At 38.7% G+C, this 24095-nt stretch overlaps 1 protein-coding gene across 2 annotated transcripts in view; it reads right to left on the minus strand.

Annotated features, from left to right (window-relative positions):
• Positions 1-24095, minus strand: part of PTPRZ1 (protein tyrosine phosphatase receptor type Z1) — a 133131-nt gene that overhangs the window by 73906 nt on the left and 35130 nt on the right. For both annotated transcript variants that reach the window (XM_042816179.1, XM_042816178.1), the window contains exon 2: positions 22034-22099. In XM_042816179.1, the coding sequence (XP_042672113.1) occupies positions 22034-22099 (66 nt within the window). The remainder of the gene's footprint in view (positions 1-22033; positions 22100-24095) is intronic.

Genomic DNA, 24095 nt, shown 5'->3' on the forward strand with positions numbered 1-24095 from the left:
TCCACAGAGTCACACAAGCCTTAAATCAAAGCCTAATTATAATTATTCTAAAGTATTTCTCCAGTCTTTTGATTCCCATTTGAATTAGGCTCCAGTCCCACAACCATGTCCGTGTTGGTAGCCAGCTATTCAGGTCACAGAATGTATGGGTGGCTATAAAACAGCTTATATGTTACTGAACTATTCATAGGAAGACCATATTTCTGTCTCAAAACAAAGTCCACTACTATTAAAGCAAATACAAAATGTAATTGTTAAAATAATTACATATAATACATTTCTAGTAGTTTTGTGTTTGCTATGCTAGCACAATGACCAGTGTTTGCTATTCAGCACTTAGCACCATCAGTGCATATATTATGAGATTTCTGACACAGTTACATGGCTATTGGTCTAATTCCTTATCAAAAGATGATTCCTAAATTCTATTCTACCAGACAAGAATCTCAGATTTTATGTAAAAGATAATAATTAGGAAAAACAGAGAAAAAAACCTCACCTAGATTATACAGTATCTAGATCAGCCACTTATTGTTTTAAAACTTTTTTTTTTTTTTTTGTTTCTTAGAAGAATATCCTTCGTGCTCTCCATCTGCACTCTGCATCACAGTTTATGTACTATGGTCTCCTGCTGTTCCCAGTCTCTGAGGATCTGGTTATGATTTCTTCCTAGCTAGTTACCACTGCCCACAACTAAGGTAGTAGGCCTTAATTACAATTGGGATGGAAAGTGGGGCAAAATATTATGACGGTTAAAGAAGAGATACATGGCCTGAGTTTCCAGCTACAGCAAATCTTCACAGATAAGCACAGGCATAATAAAGCTTGCTCTGCTGGTGAAGCTCAGAATCGATATTCCCCAGTATAATTTTCAAAATATGAGAGGATTAGTCTCACTCATGAGTGACTCACATGACATTTACACAGAGATTTCTAAATGAAGGGGCTGATCAAAAAATTCTGTAGGTGAATTATATGATTCTCCATCAGTTCTATGATAAGGAATAATATATTAGGTTAGAAGAAAATGGGAGCTCAGGAATGGGAAAGCAAGGCAAAAGCACAATGTAAATGAAAGTTTCTGAGAAAATGCAGAGACAGCTTTTTGCATATGCAGCTGTGAACTCTTTTTTAATAATTTCTCTTGGCTATAGGCAACAACAACTTTCCCTTCATTGGAATCTGTTTTATCTTTAAATAATACCAAGAACCTGATGTTTCCAGTGCAGTGTACTTCCCTATGGGGAAACATCAAATCTAGAAACTTCAGCTAGTGGAGTTTCCATGGAATTGTTCCTTCGAAGTAAAGATGTTTTTAACTTCACAGAAAATGCTGCCAGATTGTGACTATGAGTCACAAGAGATCTGCTGAAAATTATGTTTCTTTCTATATTATCTCTTTATTTTTTCTAATATCCTGTCACTTAATTGTTCTGATAAACAATTCCTTGACTGATGGGTGTCCTTGAAGTTTTTATTCTGTGGAGATTAGACATAAAGGCTTGTACTGAGACTCCCCTCCACCCTTGTCATCTCTCAGCTTGCCTTGCTTTTGTTTTTCCCTCTTTTCTCTGGTTTAGTAATGATATTTTGTCTCTTCTTCTGAGACTCTTGCTCAGATGCTTTGGATGTCAGGGGGAAATTCTTTACAGAGAGAGTGGTGAGGTGCTGGAACAGGCTGCCCAGAGAGGTTGTGGATGCCCTGTCCCTGGAGGTGTTCAAGGCCAGGTTGGATGGGGCCCTGGGCAGCCTGGTCTAGTATTAAATGGGGAGGTTGGTGGCCCTGCCTGTGGTGGGGGGGTTGGAGATTCATGATCCTTGAGGTCCCTTCCAACCCTGGCCATTCTGTAATTGCAGTACCACAGAATGGCTGATGTAGGAATGGACATCTGGCTGCTATCTGGTCCAAACCTGCTGCACAAGCATGCACAGCACGTTACCCAGGACCATGTCCAGGTGGCTTTTGAAGATCTCCAAGGAAGGAGACTCCGCAGCCTTTCAGAGCACCTTGGGCCAGTGCTCAGTAAGGAACTGCTTCCTGTTGTTCAGACAGAGCCTCTTGTTTACCACTCTGGTGTCCACAGCTTCCTGTTTTGGCATTGGATGTCACTGGACTAAGCCTGACTCTTTCCTCTTTTCAATCTCCCTTCAGGTATTTATGGACACTGATAAGATGCCCCATGCCTTCTTAAGGGTTAACAGTCCCAACTATCAGCCTCTCCTCATAAGAGATGCTCCAGATCACCTTGGTGGCCCCCACATGGACTCTTTCCAGTATGTTCATGACTCCTGTACTGAGGAGCCCAGAACTGGATCCAGCACTCCACCACTTCCTAGTAGAGTGAAAGTATCACCTCTTTTGACCTACTGATCATGCAACCTACTCTCATGCAATCTCTCAACCTCTCAAGAATATCCTTAGCTTTCTTAGCATCTTTTTTAGACTATTGCAGATTGATGTTTAACTTGGTAACCACCAGGCCAACCAGGCCCTTTTCTGCCAAGCTGTCTTCCAGCTGGTCAGTTTCCAGCATGTCCTGGTGCCTGTGATTGTTTTTCCCCAAGTGCAGGACGCTGCACTTCTTTTTGAATCACATGAGATTCTTGTCAATCCACTTCTACATTCTGCAGAAGTCTCTCAGCACTCCTCCTCATTTTAAATCGTCAGTAAAATTCCTGAGGATATACATTCTGGCCCATCATCTAAATCACTGATGTAGAGGAACAGTAATACTCCAATGTACTGTAATGAAGATGATGAAGACTTTACTGTAATAGGAACAAATATGCAAAAAGCAATAGCAACATTACCTTTTCCCTTGTGCTTGAATTTGTGAAGAAAAAGCAACATAAACTTGTGAGGCCAAATCAGAGATGAAATCTCTTGACCAGAGCTGCATAAGCTATACCAGAATTTAGAACTTTACATTATGTGTTCTCTGCAGGTGCATCCTTCACCTCCCAGTCTCATTTATAGTATCCACAAAAACTGGGTATGAAATGTGTACAGTACTCCACAGGTTGGAAAACTATATTTCATTACTGCATTGGCAATGTCAGTAAGCAGATCCTGAAGAGCACTGCCTTTGCCAGATCCTGCACTGCTAACTTGTACTACTACTGCCTTCCTGCCAAAGTGAAATACTGAGGGACACTGTAAGGGACTAGCATTCAGTCTCCCATCAAGGAGGGATTTTGTTGACAATTGTCTCCTTGTCTTCCTTCTTAGCTGAGCAGAATTTAATTAAAACACATTTCCTCAGAACATTTGATCGCTATTCAGATAATCCTCAGCTTGCAGGCGCAGAGTTTCTGTGACTGAAGGAGGAACTAAGGGAGCTTTACTCCCTGCCCTTGCACATTCTGCATTTCCGTGTCATTTGATTTGACTGCAGCTGTGTATCTGCATAAACTCACCCCTTCAGAGCGGGTATGATGTGTCCCTGTTCCATAATAAGTAGAACCCACTGAAAGATTGTAAAGCATGATCTTGCCTTTAATTTGATATGTAATTTAATTTGGTAGTGGGACAAACTCTTTGTTGCATAAAATAAATACTGCCACTACACATACCACAATGGTTCCCTTGTTGATGCTGCTTCTGCTGATGATTGCTAAGAATTTGGCAGCTACATTTCTCCAGATGTGCTACTTAAATGGCCAGTTAGGGCAGAAAATTTCCATTCCCTGCCCAACACAGTTTTACAGTTCTCACCCCTTTACAAACTAGGTGTTTGATGGTACAAACATAAACATATATGATCTTTATTTTAACGGGTTTTGCAAACTAAGTATTTATTTACAAAAATTGCAGGAAACAAAGTGACCTCAACAGTGTAGCGTCATCTCTTTTGTATCTGGCCAAGACCAAAATGGTAACTGACACTGAAAACAAATTTACCAATTTTCAGCTGTGCTGGTCTAATGAGTGCTTAAGGGATACCTCATGAGGGAGCTAAAGAAATGAAGAAGTTGCTCTCAAGTAATGCGATTAGTGCTGTGGATTCCTGCGAAGTATTAACTTGACAGCCATGCACAAGTCAACAGTATTTTTGTTCTCTCATCTCTTCTGGGGGTATTGTTTCAAAGAGGGTCATCGGTTTCCAAGTCTGGCATCTACTTACATTGTTAAGAATCTTGCAAGACCTCCATTAGCATAACGGGTCCTGACATATATTTCCTAATTTGCTGCATGATATAACTATTGTGGACAACTGTAATTATACTCCAACTGCAGCTCCAAAAAGAGATATTTTAAAAACTACTCCACTGATCTGAGATATAATCTGCATCTGTGATTGTATAAACAATATGTCCTGCGAGATGACAGTATTAATATTTTACTAATAACTCTTTGCACTGCCCACCACATGAGTTGGGGAATGTAAAAGCAAACTTTACTGAAACACAGGATGAAAAATAAGAGCATATTTATAAATAAATTTAAGAAATATTTGAGACATTCCAAGATTTCGTAGGTTGCATTTATGCTAAATCTTTTGGCTTTTATATTGCAGTTTTTCTGCCATGCGTAGAGTTTAAAGGATGCTTGCTGCCAAATTAAAATCTGGTCAGTGATTTTCAAGACAATCAGACACCTTGGTTTGAGGGATGACATTTGCTACCCTCTGAGGTTTCAGAATCACATTGCCTTTTTTTAAAGGATATCTTCTTCAAACAAAGAGAGGAAAGTGAGAAGGGGAATGCACTGAAGCATTCTGCACTCTGAGGCAGGGCACAGGCTTAATACAACACATCTAATGTATCTAGTGAAACATGCCACACAGCTGAAGGCAAAAAGAGTGGCTGGGGGAGATCCAGCATCCATAAGCTCAGTGCATTGCTCTCTTCAGTGGCCACAATCAGGGTGAGTACTTTCCAGAGGGCAGACCAATCTATCCAGGTAAATTAGTTCTCCCCTAATGGCAATGGCCACAGATAACAGACCACTCCCTTTCTGCACCAGAGATCAGAGCACGAGTTGAGGAAGCAGTGACTTGAATTCATAGCTTCATTCATTATGAAGAAATTATGTCAGGATACAAGGATAACCAGAAAAAGAATTGATCATCATTACTGAAATGGTTCTAGCTGCTGTGGGCCCTGGGCAATGAGATACCTCAGCTCCCAAGGTGATGAGAAACCTGGCTTTCACCTACTGGCTATAGCAGTCAGTGGAGGAGGAGGAGAGAAAAGGAACAGCCTGAAGTCATTGGTCTATGCTTCTAGGCCTGTTTTTTTTTTTTTTTTTTTTTTTTTTTTAATTCAGAGATAATCTAATCTGAGAGGCAGGGATGCTGCATCTGGAACTTCAACTCCAGTGAGCTGTGATAATTTTCAGAAGAATTGCAGCATATGCAAATTGCAGGAAGAGGAAAGGAGCTGTAGGAGGCTGGATTGAGTAGTTAAGCTCATGTGCTCATGTGCTCATGTAGGAGCTAGGAGCTTACAACTTTGGAGTCTGGTATGTAAGATGAAGATGCAGACAGGTAAAAAAAGGGTATCTAAGTGGAAAAGCATTGCTTGACTGCCTACTTTATTTCAGTTTTATTAATTAATAGCAGTGGTTGCTTCCTTTGAAAATCATAAAAACCAAAAGATTGTGATGGGTATGATGCCCTTACAAAGACCCTGACAGGTCTGCTCCTGACATACTACAGCAAGCCCTCTGCTTCCAGATAAAATCCAGTGATTTCTGGCAACTAGAATAACCACTTCCTGGGTTAAAAAAAGATGTTAGAGGGAAGAACAGAGATATTTGGGAAGTCTCTGAGACATTTTTTTTTCCAACTGCATCTCTATCTGTCAATCATCAGCCAAGTGCATAGGCCTGTAAATTGTAGTATATTCAGTTTCCAGCAACCACAAGGACCGCTTAATTAGAATCAGGTCCTAAATGGCTGCATTACTTTGACTTAGATTAAAGGATCTTCTACTTAAGTGTACTCCCATAATGTGCCAATTTATAGCATGCATAAAACTTACAAAATTATTGTGATTGCTATGGGCTGCTCTGCAAACATAAAGTGGCTTGTGTTTTGAGGAGTACGTACAAAAGGGAGATGATGACATGCAAGTAAACATCTGACACTTAAAAAGTGATTACAACCTTTTTTTTCTTAGATCAGCAATCACTGTGTGGATTTTGTTTGCAACTATTCAACCTTCTTGCTTTGTTATATGGTATCATTATGACACGCAAAGAAAACATTGTCCTCCAGGGACACAAATTCATCACGTACGACAATGCAATCACGTATGACAGTGCAATTGCGTCTGTGAATATTACAAGGAACTCATCAGCTAAGCAGGAAGCAAAAAAGTCATAAAGGAAACTGATTCACCAGGGACAAAGGCATGAGCCCTAGTGATGCACTGTGTGACTTAAAGGAAGCAATGAAGGTTTTCTAAGAAAGCTGGGAGAAATAAAGGGCATCTACCTGAAGTTATTAATTGGCTGAAGAGGTGATGCAGCATGGCTGCAATGCTACACTAGGACTGTAGAAAGTTTGAGGAAGTGATAGGCTGTGCTAATCCACACTGTGCCCAAAAACAAAGAGGAAGCTAAAACCAAGACTAATGCAGAATATGCAGCTCTCAGGCTGCTCCAACAGAAACCCAGTCTGTTTGAGATCACTCAGTAGCATGAGGAAGAAAGCACTGTCAGCCTTCAGCTGTATCCTTCACAGCACTTTTCTGTCAGACAGAAGTAATGAGTATGCACGACTCATGTCTTGCAGGAGTCAGAGGGACAGAAAATGTAATCAATTTAATCTCAAGTTGTCTACAATAAATATCCAAAGAAGAACAAAAATGTTTTAATTTCCATGCAAAGCAAATGAGTTTAGGCTTCAAAATGGGATTTAGAAGCTTCAGAGGAGTAAGTAATTGATAAAACTCACAAAGAATTATGAACACAGACTTACAAGAAATCTTCCTTGTCAAATTCGGTATGTGCAAATCAGACAAGCTCTGGAAACAAGTCTCAGTCGTTGATGAAGTTCTCGCCCTCACAGATAAGCTACTGGTGCACCAGGTCCCCCTGCACTTCCATTCAAAATAATTCATGTAGCATTAAATTAATCCAGCACATTGTTTATGGCTAGGTCTGGTGATAACAACTCGCCCAAGAAACAGCTGACCTAGATAGAAGGTGACTTGATGAAATAAAACATCATGCTTTCAGGTTCCAGCTCCAACTAAGGACACAAAATCACAGAATGTCTTGGTTTGGAGGGGACCTAAAAGATCACCTAGTTCCATTGCCCTGCCATGGGCAGGGTTGTCACCCTTACTAGACCCTTCAAAGCAAAAAATGCCCATTTATTTTAGAAGAGAGAAGTTACACATTTTTCTAGTTCTCCTTATTAAAAACATGTTTGTCTGGATACTTCCAAAACATCACAGATGTGTAAGACTGAAAGTTCCTCTGGTCTCATTGCTTATTTTCCTCATTTTTTAAAAGGATTTAATGAGAAGGATTCCACAGCCTTCCTAAGCAACCCATGCCTGGGCTTCGTTGTCCTCACAGTAAGTTTTTCCCAATATCACAGATAAAACTTCCATTCTGCAAATCAAACGGTTTCATCCCTACCACATAAGTGGAGTGGAGAACAACCCATCACTTTATAACAATCTTTAAACATTTGAAGACTATTATTGTAACTCCTTTTTCTAAGCATACTTAGTTCCTTTTTTTTTTTTTTCCAAGCAGTTTAGGTTTTCTGAGGTCCCTGTCATTACTGTCACTTTTTCTCTGGTCCTTTTCTCAATTTGTCACCATATTTTCTACAAGTGTGCAGCTCCAGAATGAATACAGAAGTACTGCTGAGACCTCCCTAGCGACAAGTAGAGCAGAATAATTGCCTCCCATGCCTTATGCAATACTCTCGTTAATTCACCTCAGAATGGGATTGTCTTTTTTTACAACAGCAGCATATTGTTAATTCTGATTCAATTACAGCCAACTGCTATTTAGCCACCTAACCAGGCAGTCCCCATTTTGCATCTGTGTGTTTGGTTTTCTTTTTCTTTTCCAGTTCAGGTATTCTGTGCTTGTTGTTACCCTTGCATTGATAAATTCTACTTCACTGGCTTCTGACCGTTTCTCTCATTCTTCAAGCTCACTTCCAATTCTGATATTGCTCTCAAAATTCTTGCAAGCTCCAGTATATTGTCCTCCATGAATTTGCTAATCCTAATTTGCTAATTTTAATTTGCTTCCTTCTGTCATCCAAGATATTATTGGAAACACTAAACAGTATCATATTTAGGAAGAAGTTTTGCTGGATATATCTTCAAAGGCACTGTGAAATTACTTTCCATTTTCACACTACCAGAAATTAAAAATAAATAAATAAATATATATATACCTTTGTTTGTATAGAAAAAGCTACAGTTGCAGGCATTGATTGGAATCTGTTACTCCCACTGGCTGAAACAATAGCCATGGGAAATGTAAACTGAGTCATTCATTTTAGTGAGGTATTAAATAAGAAGTTTCATGACAATTAAACGTCAACATTTATTTTCACTTATGATCAGCTTTGTAGAATCAAGCTAATGTGTTTGTAATTTCTCTTTTAGCGTCAAATAATGAGGAGTGCACACAGTGATAGCTGTGTATTCTGAAGTGATTCCTCACTTAATTGCCAAAATATCCCAGTTTTTTCAATCTTTTAATAATTTTACATAAAAGGTAGAATAAATATTTACAGTGTAGTCCTGTACTTCTGTTACTTATGCCACCACTGCTAAAATCCACACATTTAACTTTTGTAGAAACATGCTACATTTCCGATGTGATAAAAATTGTCTATGACTACAAGGTAGGGCAGATTAAAAGTTCATTTCTCAGTTAATGGATATATTTGCACTGATTTCGGTTGGCTTCAGTTTCAACTGTTAGAAAAAGAATTTTGAAATCTGAATAAAGTTAGTTAATTGCAGTTGTAAAAAGTAGTCCTTACACAGCAATATTTAAAAGTTACTTGCCCTGAAATCCATCAAAATGAGATCTATGGGTAACAGCATACTCCTTGTAAGAATGCTAAGTGAGTATTTAATATTCATGCTAGCATTTATTTTAAGACTATATATTATTACAACTTAGTGGTGCTTGAACAGGAAATAAACTTTCAACATAAGCAGTATTTTGCCTCAGATACAGAGCACTTTATGAGCTAACTTCCTTCTATTGACTCATGCTTACTAAGTCAATGGAGATACAGCAAGGCTGAATTTCCCTGCAGAATACGAATGAGAAGACAGACAGCTGTTTAGCTGGTAGCCAAGTCCTCGGGAGAAAGAAAAAAAAAATTGAGTCACTGAAAAAGTGGAAATTGTGTGATTGTGCTGAATAGATCAACGGTAAATATGCAAAATGATTTCCACCATACCTAGCAAATCAGTAGTTTAAATAATTTAGTGAAGATTACAAAAGAAGAACATGCTAAACTGTGTTAATTGGGAAATACTAGGTTATGCATGCACAGAAAACTCCTGAATCTCTCTGTGCTGCTGATTATACCTACTGATGACATGTGAAAACATGCCATCATAATGAGGTCCAGCATACAAGAAAAAAACAATTCACTTTGATAGCCAAAGTAATAAAATGGGGTGAAATTCATCAAATTGATAAAGTCATAGAGTTAGAGACTAGTAGAAGGAGTTACTAATGAGAATGCCATCACAGGAAACAGTGAGAGAAGAATCAGACCACACCAGTCCACCATAGAGGACTGTAAACAGATAGTGTGATGGAATGGCAAGTGTGTTCTAAATCTCCAACCGGGCAACTTCTAGTAAAAACAGGAAAGTACTGATGTCTGTATGCAATGCCACTGGAAGAGCTCATCTGGGTTAAGTGCATGACGTTAGTCACACATGTTGAAGACACTGAAGAAATTTTAACTGAATCACAGGTGAGCAAAGAAAGCTAGTGAAATGATCAAAAGAGGATGAGACTGAAATATCTTGGGTTAACTAAAAAAACAAATGGGATGGGGTATCAGTGCAAGTAAATGCTGGTAACACAAAAGAAGAACTCTTCAAGAAAATATCAAAGAAACCAGATGACCTAAATAGCCCACTCACACAGTTGGCCTGGAAACCTGGACACATTTTAAATGTCGAGTGTGAGTTTCTAAGATAGCCTTTTAGTGCAACGATGAAGCAAAAAATCCTGCTTTTAAAATGGAGTTTGGTTAACTATACACAGAAGACATGTCAGAAGACAACAGGTTGTTGAATTTGAAGAGTCCATTTCTGGTCCTAATAAGGAAAAACCTAAGCCTTTCAATGAAAGGAACTTCATTGCAGTGGAAAATCCTGCTGACTTCATTTACAGGGGCTAAAGCTGAGGATCCAGAGGGACAAATCAATCCACACTGTTGCTGAGAACTCTTCTCTGTATGATGAGTGAATCTGATGCAGGGTATTTCTAGTCTACCTATTGAAGCAAAACATGATCAACTTACCTGGCAAAAACTAACTGGGACAGAAGTTACTGGTAACTTACTCACTGGAGCAAAGATTTTTATTCATGTTTATTTTTTGAAGTCTGTTTATTAAGTAAATTATATATTTTTAGAGAAAAAAAAAATGTGACACAGTTTTTCAGTGTTTTCCAGTGTCTAGATTCAAGATGTACTTTACATCGACTTTAACATAGAGAAGTAAATAAAAAAGTTTTTTTGCTAATGACAGTGTTTCAGATTTAATGATAAATGACAAGGAAACATTTTCAAGCCTTCTAAAGAAGGTACTTAATGAATATAGCACAATATAATCTTGCTGTAACTCATCAGGTTTTTTTTCCTAAATAGACCTGCTGAGCTGATGAGCTCATCATCAGGTTTGTACAGGTAGCATGTAACACATCTATAGATACATCAGTACTAACAACTGGAAGAACAAAGCAATTATTCTTAATTGGTCAATATTTTTTGGATGGTACCAAACTAGGGTTAGTCCTATACAAAACACGCAACAAAAAGCAGACTTGGTCATGTTCTGTTTAACTGTGATATAGCAGATAAGTGGCTCCCTTATAGATGTTCCTATGCAATGAGCAGTGGATTTGCTGCCTGCTGTGAACTCTTGCAGCCATTCCAGCTGAAGGCACCATGGTAACCACAGTGGAGAATGCCCCTGACATTTAGGGAAAGGAGGCTGGGAGAGACTACAAGTCAGGAAAACACACTTCTGGCTCTTTCTCCATCAGATACACGGGAGGAGAAAGAGTTTCTCCTGGAAACATCAGAGGAAGTAGCAAACTGAAACTGATTTCATGCAGCATTAATGAATGTCAAGGTAGAAATAGGCAAAAAAACACCACACAATCAGGTGGTGGGTGGGAAAAATAAGAACTTTAAAATGAAAAAGGAAAACTGAAATAGTAGCTACTCCATCAGAGTAGAAATAAACTAATTTGACAAAAACCTTCAAATGGAAACAGTAGTGAGATGGATATAGAGAAAGGGGATGGAGTGAGAAAACAAAGGAAGTCATCCATAAAAATTATTTTTAGCATTTTTTTTAGTTGGAGGTCCTACCACATATAATGTATAGTCCTGACTTGGCTCCCTCTGAATTCCATCTGCTCAGGCCGATGAAAGATAGTCTGTGTGAGCAACCCTTTCCTAGCAATTATGTTATTGTAACAGCTGTGAAACAGTGGGTCACCACCACTGGTGCAGATTTTTATGAATGTGGCAGGCAGTATTTTTTCAATTTTTTCCTTCCAGTTAATGAAGCAGGGAATGCGAGGCAGGCTTTTTGTTGTGTGTTTTCTTTTTTCATTAAGTCAGTAAAAATAATTGTTGTCAGTCTGTGACCATGCAACCAAGTCCTAAATTTGACTCCTTACATAGCTAGGAGACATTGGAAGTTTAAGATAAATCTCCAAGTCCTTATATGGTAAGGATATAATAATATCCTTATAATATATATAATAATTCCTATATCCTATATATATAATATCCTATATATATAATATCCTTATAATATATATATAAATAATTCTTCTTTCTCTTTCCTGCATTTCATACACTTTGCTTTTACGTTTTTAATGTCTTCTTTTTTGTAACCACCTTTTAAAAATTTCTCTGCTTAAGACAGTTTTTTGTCAGATAAAGCTCAGTGACAGAGAGGGCAATGACAGAGAAACACCAGTTCAGACAGAAAACAGCTTAGCTCTGACATACAGCATCTATAATAATGTGTGGAAGAAGACAATCAATTGTTCCTGTGGCTCCTAAAACAGGATCACTGCCAGGCAATATTGGATTAAGCCACAGTTTAATTCTTATAAAGCAATCTCTTACAGGAGAGCAGAAAAAGGTCTCTGCAGGAAGGATACAGTCAGTCGAGAACACAACTGCTAAAACAGGCAGGAACTGGCTAAAGTTCTGTGCAGCTAGATGCTCTGATCTAGCTTTTTGCAAAAAGAATTTTTTGCACTTTTAAAAGCTGAAACACAAGATTAGAACAGAACTACAATTCTGACTACAAAATAGAGGGGACAGCCAGGCTGACAAATCTGGTGGAAGCACAGCTACTCTATGGACTCTGCTGCAAAGAAACAGTTTCAGATCTTGACAGCTTCCAGCAGGACTTTTTCCATGAGACATGATGCATCTGAATGTTCACAGCAGTTCCATACATACCACATGCACGGAATAAAGGCAGAGGGAATAAAGGCTGTGAAGTCAAGGGAAAATGCAGTGGCATTGAGCCTTACTTTGGAATTATGTACTAATTGGGATGCAAGCAGCTTCTAGAGTTATCTATGATTCCTTCAGTGTGGTGCAGAAAACTTGTTACCGTTAAAGAGAAACAAGGCATAGACTTCTTAGGTAAAACTTCCCAGAGTGAATCTTTCCATTATAACTAAGCTGTATAATTCTCCTGTTTAATTCAAGAAGTGTGCTGATGTGCCAATACAAGTCATGGTATTGCATATAAAACAAGTGTATACAAATAAACACCACACAACATTCCTCAGAGACTCTTGATAGAAAGTATTTTGTGTACAATTAGCAATGATTTCTGCCTCTTGCTTATTTATCTTCCTTGACATGAATTACTACTGCTTTCAGCAAGCCTGCAGCCTGAACTAGCTATCGCTGACACCTTCACAATCTCATGGCCCATGGAGCAGCAGTGAGCAGGTGGAAAGAAATGTAACTACCATGCTAACGCTGCACAGAAGACCTGCCACAAAGCTACCAACTGGCCTGGCTCTGAATATGTAGCCAAAGAGAAGAAGTGCATTTTTGTCTCTGAAGGTAACTTTATTTACACTGTACAGAGGAAGTCCTGACAGTATCTTTTCTACAAGTTAATTTTAGAAAGATCAGAATTTTTCAGTGGTTTAGGGTTTTTTTTTCTAGCAAGTGTCAATTTCTCCAAAAGAAAACTGATGATGGGATTCCATAGTTCCTCATCCTGAAAAGTTATGGAAAAATTATTTTTTCTGTGAAAGAAAAAACCCAACAATCTAAAGGATTTGAAAAGAAAATTCAAAAAGACATTGTTTCATTAAAAAAAGATGTATTACAGTACACATATATGTTTTAAAACTGCTTTAACCCCAATTGACCCATGGAAAAACTAGGTCACAAATGGCTTCAAATTTGTAGCACAGAAATAGCTATTGCCCTTAATTCAGTAGGTTAGCAAAGTTCACATATTGAATTGGATTTGAGTTCAATAGAAAAGAAAAAAAAAGCTGATATAAACACAGTAGAAAACCCCTATGAGTAAAAATGTTCATGAGGGCTGTAGCAGGTGAGTAACACAAGGCCTTCTGAAAACATAATCTCTTGAAGAACCACTTGCAGGGCTCTAAAATTCAGAAATCATAAATCACCTTGATATGTAGTGATGATGATATCGAAGTAGTCATCTGTGCTGGAAGTGAGCAGTCCTGAAGCACATATCCTTCCCACTTCAGCACAGATTGAATGTGCTTGTAAATGAGAAATGATTCAGGAGTATATAGATGAGGATACTTTTATGATCCTTTTGAAGGGCAAAGAGGCTTAACCACATGCTGTAGCCTACTGTGAGAAATCAGTAATCTGCTTTTTTTTTTTTTTTTTTTAAGTTCAGTGTATTCCCAAAGACAACAATTCTATAAAAGCTTTCCATTTCAAATCACATTTACTTAGTAGGCAGTCTATATCTCTGTGACCCTCGGTCAGACCTTGTCAAAACAGCTGTGCCACACTTTGCAAATACCACATGCTTTGATTTCTACACTTCAGAAATGGGCTCTCCTGCATTTGAATAATCTCGTTGGTGCTCAGAATTAGATGACATGCAATTTCTGAAAATGACACAGCTGGGTTATTTGTTTATAGCATTTAAAGAAAGAAATGAGGGAAGGAACAGGCCTTATCAGGAAACTGGAAAACGGATGACTTAAATCTTTACTGACAGACATTTTCCAGTGAGATGCTAAATATGAATACCAACATGCTGTTCTTCATAACTATCCCGCGTGCACACAACTTTAAAAGGTCCATTAATTTGGGGTTCATTTTTCCTACCTTCCCTGCTTCCAAAGATCTTTGCAAGTCTTCCATGCAGTTTTATCCTAGAACTATCAACTGAATCATTCCTCCTAGCAATCCTCTGGTGAGGTCACATCTGGAGTACTTCATCCAGTTCTGTGTTCCCCCCCCTACCCCCATTCAAGAAAGACAGAGAACTACTAGAGAGAGTTCAGCTGACATAAAGATAATGAGGGGCCTGGAGCACCTCCCTTCTGAGGAAAAGCTGAGAGACCTGGGCTGCTCAACCTGGAGAAGAGAAGACTGAGGGGATCTTATCAGAGGTGCCCAGCAACAGGACAAGGGCCAGCGATCACAAACTAATCCAAATGAACATGAAAAAAAAAAGTACTTTGAGGGTGACAGAGCACAGGAACACAACCAGAGAGCTTGTGGAGTCTCCTTCCCCTGCCTGGACTCTTTCACGTGCAACCTACTGTTGGGAACCAGGCTTCAGCAGGGGGCCTGGACCAGATGGTCTCCAGAGGGCCTTTTCAACCCCTACAATTCTCTGATTCTGTGATAGAGCTCAAAGATCATCTCTCCTGATCAGAAAGAATGGAGACCGCCGATGAGACCATAGCACTTCATGTGAATTCAAAGGTCTGACCATAAATATATTGAATAGATTTCTTATTGTGTTGAATAACATGCTTTGTGTTGTTGAGTCAGTAAACTGAAATATCTTGAAAGTTCACTTTTCTATGGTCATTGCAGTTAGCATGTAGCTCACTCATTGAGTACAGCTTGTCTCTTTGACGCGAACAGATGCATAACACTGTAATTTCTGTTGCTGAATCATCAGCCTTCCCAAGCCCATAATAATGTGACAGGCTTTTTAATTAATAAGTCTGTGAATTTAATGATAAAACACTGGAACCATGAGTGGCTGCGTGATCAGGGGGATGTAAATATAAGTAATGAGCTTTCATGCATGAAAAGGTATGGCAGCCTCTGAAGCATAAGATCTACTGAAAAAAAAAAAAAGATTCTCTGCAGAGCTATTTTTATAAGACTTAATAAAAGAATGCATGTTATTTTGATTTATTATACTGCATCCTTTATAGAAGAAATACTCAGGACCGAAGAGTACAGACACTCCTTTATTTGTCACAACAGATGCAGCACATCAATCTTGATTATATTTTGTGAATATAAACCACAAAGCAATTTATTTCATAGAAGGAGATAAAATGATCAACTCTCCTCACAATTTTCTGCTGATACTGCCATGATAGCTAGATAGCAAGAAAAAAATATGTATTGTGTATCATGAACCCCAGAACAAGGTTCTATCCTGCGAGTAACAGCAGGATCTTTCACCAGTTTTTGGCCAGATCTTTCTTGGAGACCTGTTTTGGTCTGGTATAACTGTTTATTAAGTCAGTCCATCAGTCCTGGGTTCCATCTTTATGTAATAAGGCTATTTGGACAGGCAAGACAGAGCAAGGGTGAGAAGAGAGTCTGAAACATTTCAATTTACCTGTATTAATTTTTGGGATAATAGAAACAGGTGACATCTTACAGGATAAGTACAATCAGCCACCAATGTCAAAGTTGTTTTCTTGAGCCACAGTTCAGATAGTGTAGATGCATGCTTACTTTTTAGGCTGAGTGAAAAGCAAAGAGAACCTGTGGATGTTTATGGACACGAGCAACAAGTTTCCCATAAACTTTATGAGCAGTGAACGTGCACTAGAATTGCCACAGTATTATCATACAACAGAACAAAATTTGAAATTAAAATACTAAATCTTGTTTGGACAATGAAGAGAATTACATTTTCTCAGTACCACTGAAAATAAGGCCATTTTTATTTCAGAGTTAAACAGCAGGCAACTACAACTTGAAATCATCAGTATGAATTTCCAAAACCCAGGGTGGCAAAAATAGCCTTTCAAATGTCAACTAAGGTTTTGCCTTTGTAATGATAATAGTGTGGAAAAATATAGTATGCAGATCTCCAGGGGGTGTTGAATTAGACATACAGTGATAACAATTTTTAGTTTAACATGATTAGTTTAACATTCAACATCAGAGCAAAACAGCGAGCCATTACATTTAGGCATTGTTACAATGGATAGCACTGGTGCAAGGGTCAGAAGAGCATCTACACACTGTCAAGTTTTACTACTGAGATATAACAGTCATTCAAAATTATCTGAAAAGATTATAATTAATTTTCCTGATGAACACTGCATTTTGGGTGAGTCAGCAGTGTCACCTTGTAGCAAAAAAGGCCAATAACATACCAGGCTACATTAGCAACAGTACAGCCAGCAAAATAATTATTTTTTCTCTACTGATGTGACATCTAGAATACCGAGTGCAATTTTAACTTTTTCCCCAACCCATGAGACAGATATTGACAAACTAAGGTCCACTGACATGGCTGGGTGGTTGGAGCATACCCCATATAAAGAGAGACTGAGGCAGCTGGGTTTGTTGAGGCTGGAGATCAAAGAATAGAATCATATTATACCCCATGTTGGAAGGGACCCACAAGGATCATCGAGTTCAACTCCTTGCTCCACCAAAAATCAGACCATATCTCTGAGAGTGTTGTCCAGATTCTTCTTGAACTCTCGCAGCTCAGTGCCATGATCACTGTTCCAGTGCTTGACCACACTCTGGTGAATAACCTTTTCCCTAATCCTCACTTGACCCTGTCCTGACACACCTCCATGCCATTCCCCCGTGTCCTGTCGCTGTCACCAACGAGTAGAGCTGCCCCTTTGCTCCCTTTGAGGAGAGGCAGCTGCCATGAAATCTCCCCTCAGCTCCTCTGCTAGGGGCTGAACACACCCAGGGGCCTCAGCCGCTCCTCATATACCTTACCCTCTAGACACTTCCCCATCTTTGTAGCCCTCCTTTGGACTTTCTCTAACAGTTTAACATGTCTTTAGATTATGGTGCCCAAATGTGCACATGTTATTCGAGGTGAGTCTGTACCAGTGCAGAGAAGAACAGGGAAAGGGGAAACCTGGCTGAAGTCTACTGCTACGTAAAGGTCATCTACAAGCAGTGCAAAGGTGAAGGGCAAGGGGCAATGGTTGCAAGTTGATGTAAGAGAAATTGCAGCTGTTTAAATGAAAATTAAAACTTCAGAATAAAGGTAGAGCACATTGCCCCAGCTGCAATACTTCACTCCTTAGAGAATTTCAGAACTCAGTTGGGCATGGTCTGAACAAGCTTTGTGCAGCTTTATTTGGACCATAGGATCCTCAAGAATCATTTCAAACACAAATAATGTGTCCAGGTCTGGAGCCCCCAGCAGAACAAAGACAGAGAGCCATTGGAGAGGGTCCAGAGGAGGCCCACGAAGATGATCAGGGGACTGGAGCACCTCCCCTATGAGGACAGGCTGAGGGAGCTGGGCTTGTTCAGCCTGAAGAAAAGAAGGCTGCAGGGTGACCTCATTGCAGCCCTTCAGTACCTAAAGAGAGCCCACAAACAGGAGGGGAATCAACTCTTTGAAAGGGTTGATAACTGCAGGACAAGGGGAAATGGTTTTAAGTTGAGGGAGGGAAGATTTAGGTTGGATGTCAGGGGGAAATTCTTTACAGAGAGAGTGGTGAGGTGCTGGAACAGCTGTCCAGAGAGGCTGTGGATGCCCCGTCCCTGGAGGTGTTCAAGGCCAGGTTGGATGGAGCCCTGGGCAGCCTGGGCTGCTATGAAATGGAGAGGTTTGTGGCCCTGCATGTGGTGGGGATTGAGATTCATGATCCTTAAGGTCTTTTCCAACTCTGGCCATTCTGTGATTCTGTAATTCTTATTCTAACATTCAGAATACCCCCAGAGAAAAAAGGGAATTATGAGATACATTTTGCTTGGAGGAAAAGACAAAAACAAACAAACAAACAAACAAACAACAATACCAGCAAATCACAAAATTATCTTTGAATACTCAAGAGACACCGAAGTTTAGATTAAAATCACCTTTTGTCAAGGAAAGAGTAGCTAGTGACTACAAGACAATTGTGGCTCATTGTATCATATAACTAATGGCAACACAAAGTGAACTTAATAGTCGTGAAGAGACAAAGAACACTGAGCTGGCTATGCTATTCATTTGCATAATTCAATTTAAAAAATTATTCAGTTTTTGCAATTCCTGTTCAGAATTTCTTGCTTTTAATAGAATTTTGCTCAAGTTTTACCCTAAGCCACATAACTTGTTCGTTGTAAAATCAACAGGAACTCAAATCTCAGGAGTAACAATCTCAACCGAAAAGAATTGCACTGAAAAAAGAACCCTTCTTTGGGGCATCTTTTGCCTAACCTTAGTGGTGGAGCTAAATAATGTCTAAATGATCTCTGGTTATCAACTTCTATGTAACTGATTTGAGAAAATACCTTTTCTCAGTACACTTGTTTTTTCAAAAACAGTAATGGTTGAATTCACTTTTAATATATGACAATTTAAAAATATTCATGATGTCATCAAAAATACTTTCTATCACTGCTTTAATGAAAAAACAGAAAGAAGTTTGTTCAAGTAATGTCTACTAGTAGACTAGTTTAAAATCAATTTCTCCTGAAGAAAATGGATGCAAATACAATGTTCACTTGCCCTGGCTACATTTTTAATACTCTACTGTCTGTGCAAATATACACAAAGTCAGGAAACACATACACAAAAAAATAATCATGCTTGAAAGTGCAGGCTTTGTCTGTGGATCAGAGCTGAGTTCTTAGATAATACAAAATGTTTCCAGTAACATTTATGCTATCATTAGACATTTACCAAAGAATCAAAATGTGATGATTAGTCATATAAGTTAAAGTACGTGAAATTGCTTCATTAGGATATACCTTCAAAAATTACATGATTTCAGCAGGTGAAATTCAAGTTATTTCTCTAGTTCTATTTCACTTTTGCTCACAGCAAAAGAAGTTTATTGATTTACTATAACTAATGCATTTGACATTTCTTATTTGATATGAATGAAGTCTGCTGAAACTCAGATAAATTTACCATGCTAGGTAGATGCTTCCTTGTCATAGCTGATTGAACTGCATGGCTGCATGGTCCCAAGGCCCACTCATAAAACTTCACTGGCACATGGAGGCTAATTTTTTAGGTTTTTCAGTGAGTGGGTTATAAAATAGAGAAATATAAGTGGTGTCCACAGAAGCGATGAACTGACAAAGTATAGGTCATCTATTCAGAATGTGTGTGTTGCCTTATGTCTCAAAACTGTAGATCTGAGTTAGCTGTAGTAGTTATCATAGAATCATAGAACCATTAAGGTTGGAAAGGAACCTCCAGGATTATCTAGTCCATTCACCACTAACACTGCCCAATAAATCTTGAAGTCCTGCCATGTGCCTCAGATACTCACGGGCATCTCAGGTGGTTCTAGGCAACTCTCAGTATGCTAGTCTGGATTCTGAATATATTGAAGAAAATATTAAATTTATACATATGAGTACTTGACACTGTTTGCACTTGTGCTCTGAGCAATGAGGCACAGTTATGTGAAATGTTGTAACTTATCTTCAAATTCAAGAAGACTGTGTTTTTAAGAGAAAGCTGAATTTGTGTACTCTGTTTATGTCATAAATCAATCCAAAGGTATTTTAGGAAAACACCACATAAAACAGTGCCTAGGTACTGTGTACATGATTTATATGTAGCCCTGCAATAAGGCTCTGAAAATCCTTGTCCTGTCATGGCAAGGATTGGCCTTCCAGTACTTGAAGGGAGCGTATAAACAGGAGGGGGAATGACTGTTTACGTGGATGGATAGAGATTGGACAAGAGGGAATGGTTTTGAATTAAGACAGGTAATTTAGGTTAGATATTAGGAGGAAGTTTTTCACTCAGAGGGTGGTGATGCACTGGAACAGGTTGCCCAGAGAGATTGTGGATGCCCCATCTCTGGAAGCAATCAAGGCAAGGCTGCATGTAGTTCTGGGCAGCCGGGTGTAGTGGTTGGTGACCGTGGCCACGGCATGGGGTAGAAACCAGATGATCTTTGGGGCCCTTTTAACCCAAGCCATTCTATGATTCTATGATTCTATAACTGGAGATGTCTGCATGAAAAGTGCTGAAGCAGGGCCCTCACACTTTATGTCCTCAAGCACCGTATGCACCTGAGTATATATGTATGGTTAAAGAGAAAGGCTTTGCCAGCAGTAAATCAGGAGGGAGAGGCATGCAAAGTGAGATGACTACATGCTGGTATCTCACATATTACAGGAGTGAGCCAGCAGGTCTGAGTTCTCCAGCTTGCAGAGTCTATGCAGTTTTGCCATCCAGCAATACAGAATACCCAGCAAATATAATCTGAGGCTGTTGCTGCAGCTGCACAGTGGGTGCATGCTCTGAGTTAGCCTTCTCTGATGTCCTATGTAAAATTCATTCAGTGTTCTTTAAAGTAAACTCATAAATTGCCCTCTGGTCACCTGTAATCCTGGAGGCTTATCTCTGCACTTCTCTAACTGCAATATTAAAAAACGGATGGATTTTGGACACAGAATATTGTATGATTGATTTTATGCTTGAGTTTTGCCGTACAATGTGTGTAAGTGGGAGTTTTCATTATAAATCTCATTTTGAAGGGTTTATGACTAACTTGTTTCAATTCTCTCTAGGCTCAAAACTTGTTAGATATGTTTTACCCTGGAAGATAAAAACTATCCCAAAAATGAGAAAGAGAGTGAAAGAAAGAAAAAGAACGGTATAATTTTCTTTAGTTACTTGAACATATTTTGAACAAATATATGAAACACTGAAATCTGGAAGTCCTTATTTAAACAATAACTGAAATCATTAAAAATGTAAGAGCCTAAACACATTCACAGGAAGACAATTTTTATGTTCTGGGTAAAATACATGTATCATTTAGGGAAAAAAAAATATCTTTCCAATATTACTGGAAGTGGCTTGACTTATACAGAAGAATCGAGGAGGGTAATTTTAAATTTCCTATAGCTCTTCCATGATTAAGAAACACTCATTCAGAATTTAAGGATATAACTTTCTTACTCATGCAAATGAGATTTTACTGCCTAATGACTGACTTTTTAGGATAAGTAGCATGGTGCCTGAAAGGATGCTTGAGTAGCCAGAAGCAAAGCACAGAAGTTCATATGCAATATATGGGTGTATTCTCACCCACAAAATGCATTGCACATTGTTTCAGCCTTTCTGTGTGCTTTTCAGACTTACCTGAATAGAAGTATTCAGATGACAAAAGAGAACCTAACAATGAAGTCCCAGCCTTCATTGAAGTGTCAAGTTTAAGGTTTTAAGGCTTTTTCCCGAAGTCACAGACATAGGAAGCATAATCTCTCCCGCTGCAAAATTGCCATGATTTTTGAGAATCCATTTTCTACATTTTACTTCAGGAATTGTTTAGTCATATGGTAGATGGTAGATACACAAAACAGGCTCTTGAAGTTATAGGAATGAACGTGAAGACATGAAAGCAAAGTAAGTTCTTTGGTAAGAAAGTTTTGTTTACCTGTATATGACCAATCAACTTCTTCAGTCAACTTCCGCTGCTGTCTGTAGTATCCGTATACCAAATCTGCAAAATAGCAATGAATTTACAATATTAAAAATAGAGGCTAATAGGAACATGACATATAGATGACTCTCTCAACTCCAAGAAGATAACCACTGTGGGAATTACTGATATATGATTTACTTAGTCTGTATTTTGAACTTCAAACGGTGAGAATGGTTGACTAGAATACAAATACCATTTGTATTGTATCATATAAAGGTCACAAACAAAACAATGTGTTTTTTATGTGTTTTTTTCAGTTTGTCTGAATCTCGTTTGTTTTTCAGTTCTCAACTTTTAGCTTTACACTTGACATCATCTGTGATGTCCTTCAGAAAGAACCAGACTAAATTACTTGAAAGTCAAGGAAAACTGAACTTCAACTTCAGTATAGTTAGACTTCACAGTTTTACCTCTATCTTTATATTATTGATGCCATTTAAAAATAATGAAGAAATATTCAAAAATTTCACTGCGGGCTAGCATCAGCACTGTAACTAATGTATGTGTATCTCCATAAACCCTACTGAGAAAAGCTAGATATTCGACACTTTTTATAACATTGTTTTTCTCTAGAGAAACTCACTGTATAAATTGATTTTTTTTCTGACTACTGGATAACCTTCACCACTGTGCTCTTTGCTGGAATAATTCTAGCAATACTGCTGATGCATGCACATAGAAGAATGTGCCCCATACTACTTATTATTATATGCAAATTGGAGATTTCTTTGGTAATTTCTAGAGTAATAATATCTTCACAAGTTTCATCAAATACTGCTCTGAAGAGGCACAATATAACCCATTTAAGAAATAATTGCATATGAGCACACATATGGATTGTCTCCTTGAGAAAATGCCATGGAATTTTGCTCACATTCTGCAATAAATACAATTTCATGAAACAGAAGTATAACATCCACTTATTTTTCTTTAATAAGAACAAGTCTGTAGCACTGCTTACAGTACATTCAATCGCAATTGCTATTTGGAAGGTTAGCACTCTTCAGTGCTTTAGAATGATTTTCTGCTACCTATCTGAAGTCCGTGTATTTTAATAAATTCATCGGCAACCTCCACGAAATTGGAATTCCTTTTCAATGTTTTTTTCTTCACTTTCTTCCTCCCCATCAAAAAAACACCCTTGTAACACTTAGCAACATTCAGTCATGACTAAGATTTCTACAAAAAGAACAACCCTCCCACGTGAGCAGCAGAACCGAAAGCAGAGGCAAAGGGCCTCATGTGCACGGGTATTGTCTTTGGACTGTGTTTTCAAGTCAGTATGCATTGTGCCTGCATCTTTAATTAATTATGTAAAAGAAAGCTGTTTAAGTTCTGATTCACAGGTGTTAGTTGCTGTCTCCAGTTTCCTCCTTTATCCAGTGTCCTCCTAATTGTTGCTTCAAACAATCGCTGGAGCATTCATATGCTAAGTGCGCAGGGTTTGGGCGTGAGAGCGTCCCACCACTTTCTAAACTCCTCATGGAGGCCTGATGGACAAGGAGCGATAGCTTCAATGAGCAAGAAAAAAAGGGGCAAGGTTCACTTTTTTTGGTGCATTACACACTTACAGACCCAGTAAATCTTACGGAAAGTCTTTATAAATGCCAGGAGACCTTAGGAGTTCATACAGCTTCTCTCCTCTGCCATTCACATATTGTGCTACCGCACTCACAGACAGTGATTACCCGTGGTCTTGGGATTGCCTCTTTCTGGTACACGAGTGACAAAGTGGAGGAAGAAAATAAAATTTCATTTGGGGAAGGGAGCAATTGAGGAATGAGGGGTGTCAGAAAAAGTGTGTGTTTCTATAGGAATGTACAGGGACAAGCACATGCAGCACTTCCTGCAGTGAACTCCACTACTTTCCCTGGCAAAACCTCACCATGCATGGTATAAAGCCTTGCTGTGTAAACACCCAGTGATCAGCTGAGAGTACAGAGACCAACTAGGAGGAAACGGTTTTAGAGTTAACAACTTGACAACCATTTTTCTTTTGGAATATGACAGCATG

Source organism: Centrocercus urophasianus, unplaced genomic scaffold (genome assembly GCF_019232065.1).
Source record: "Centrocercus urophasianus isolate 14NV4802_14NV808 unplaced genomic scaffold, USGS_Curo_1.0 seq_15, whole genome shotgun sequence".
NCBI lineage: Eukaryota > Metazoa > Chordata > Aves > Galliformes > Phasianidae > Centrocercus > Centrocercus urophasianus.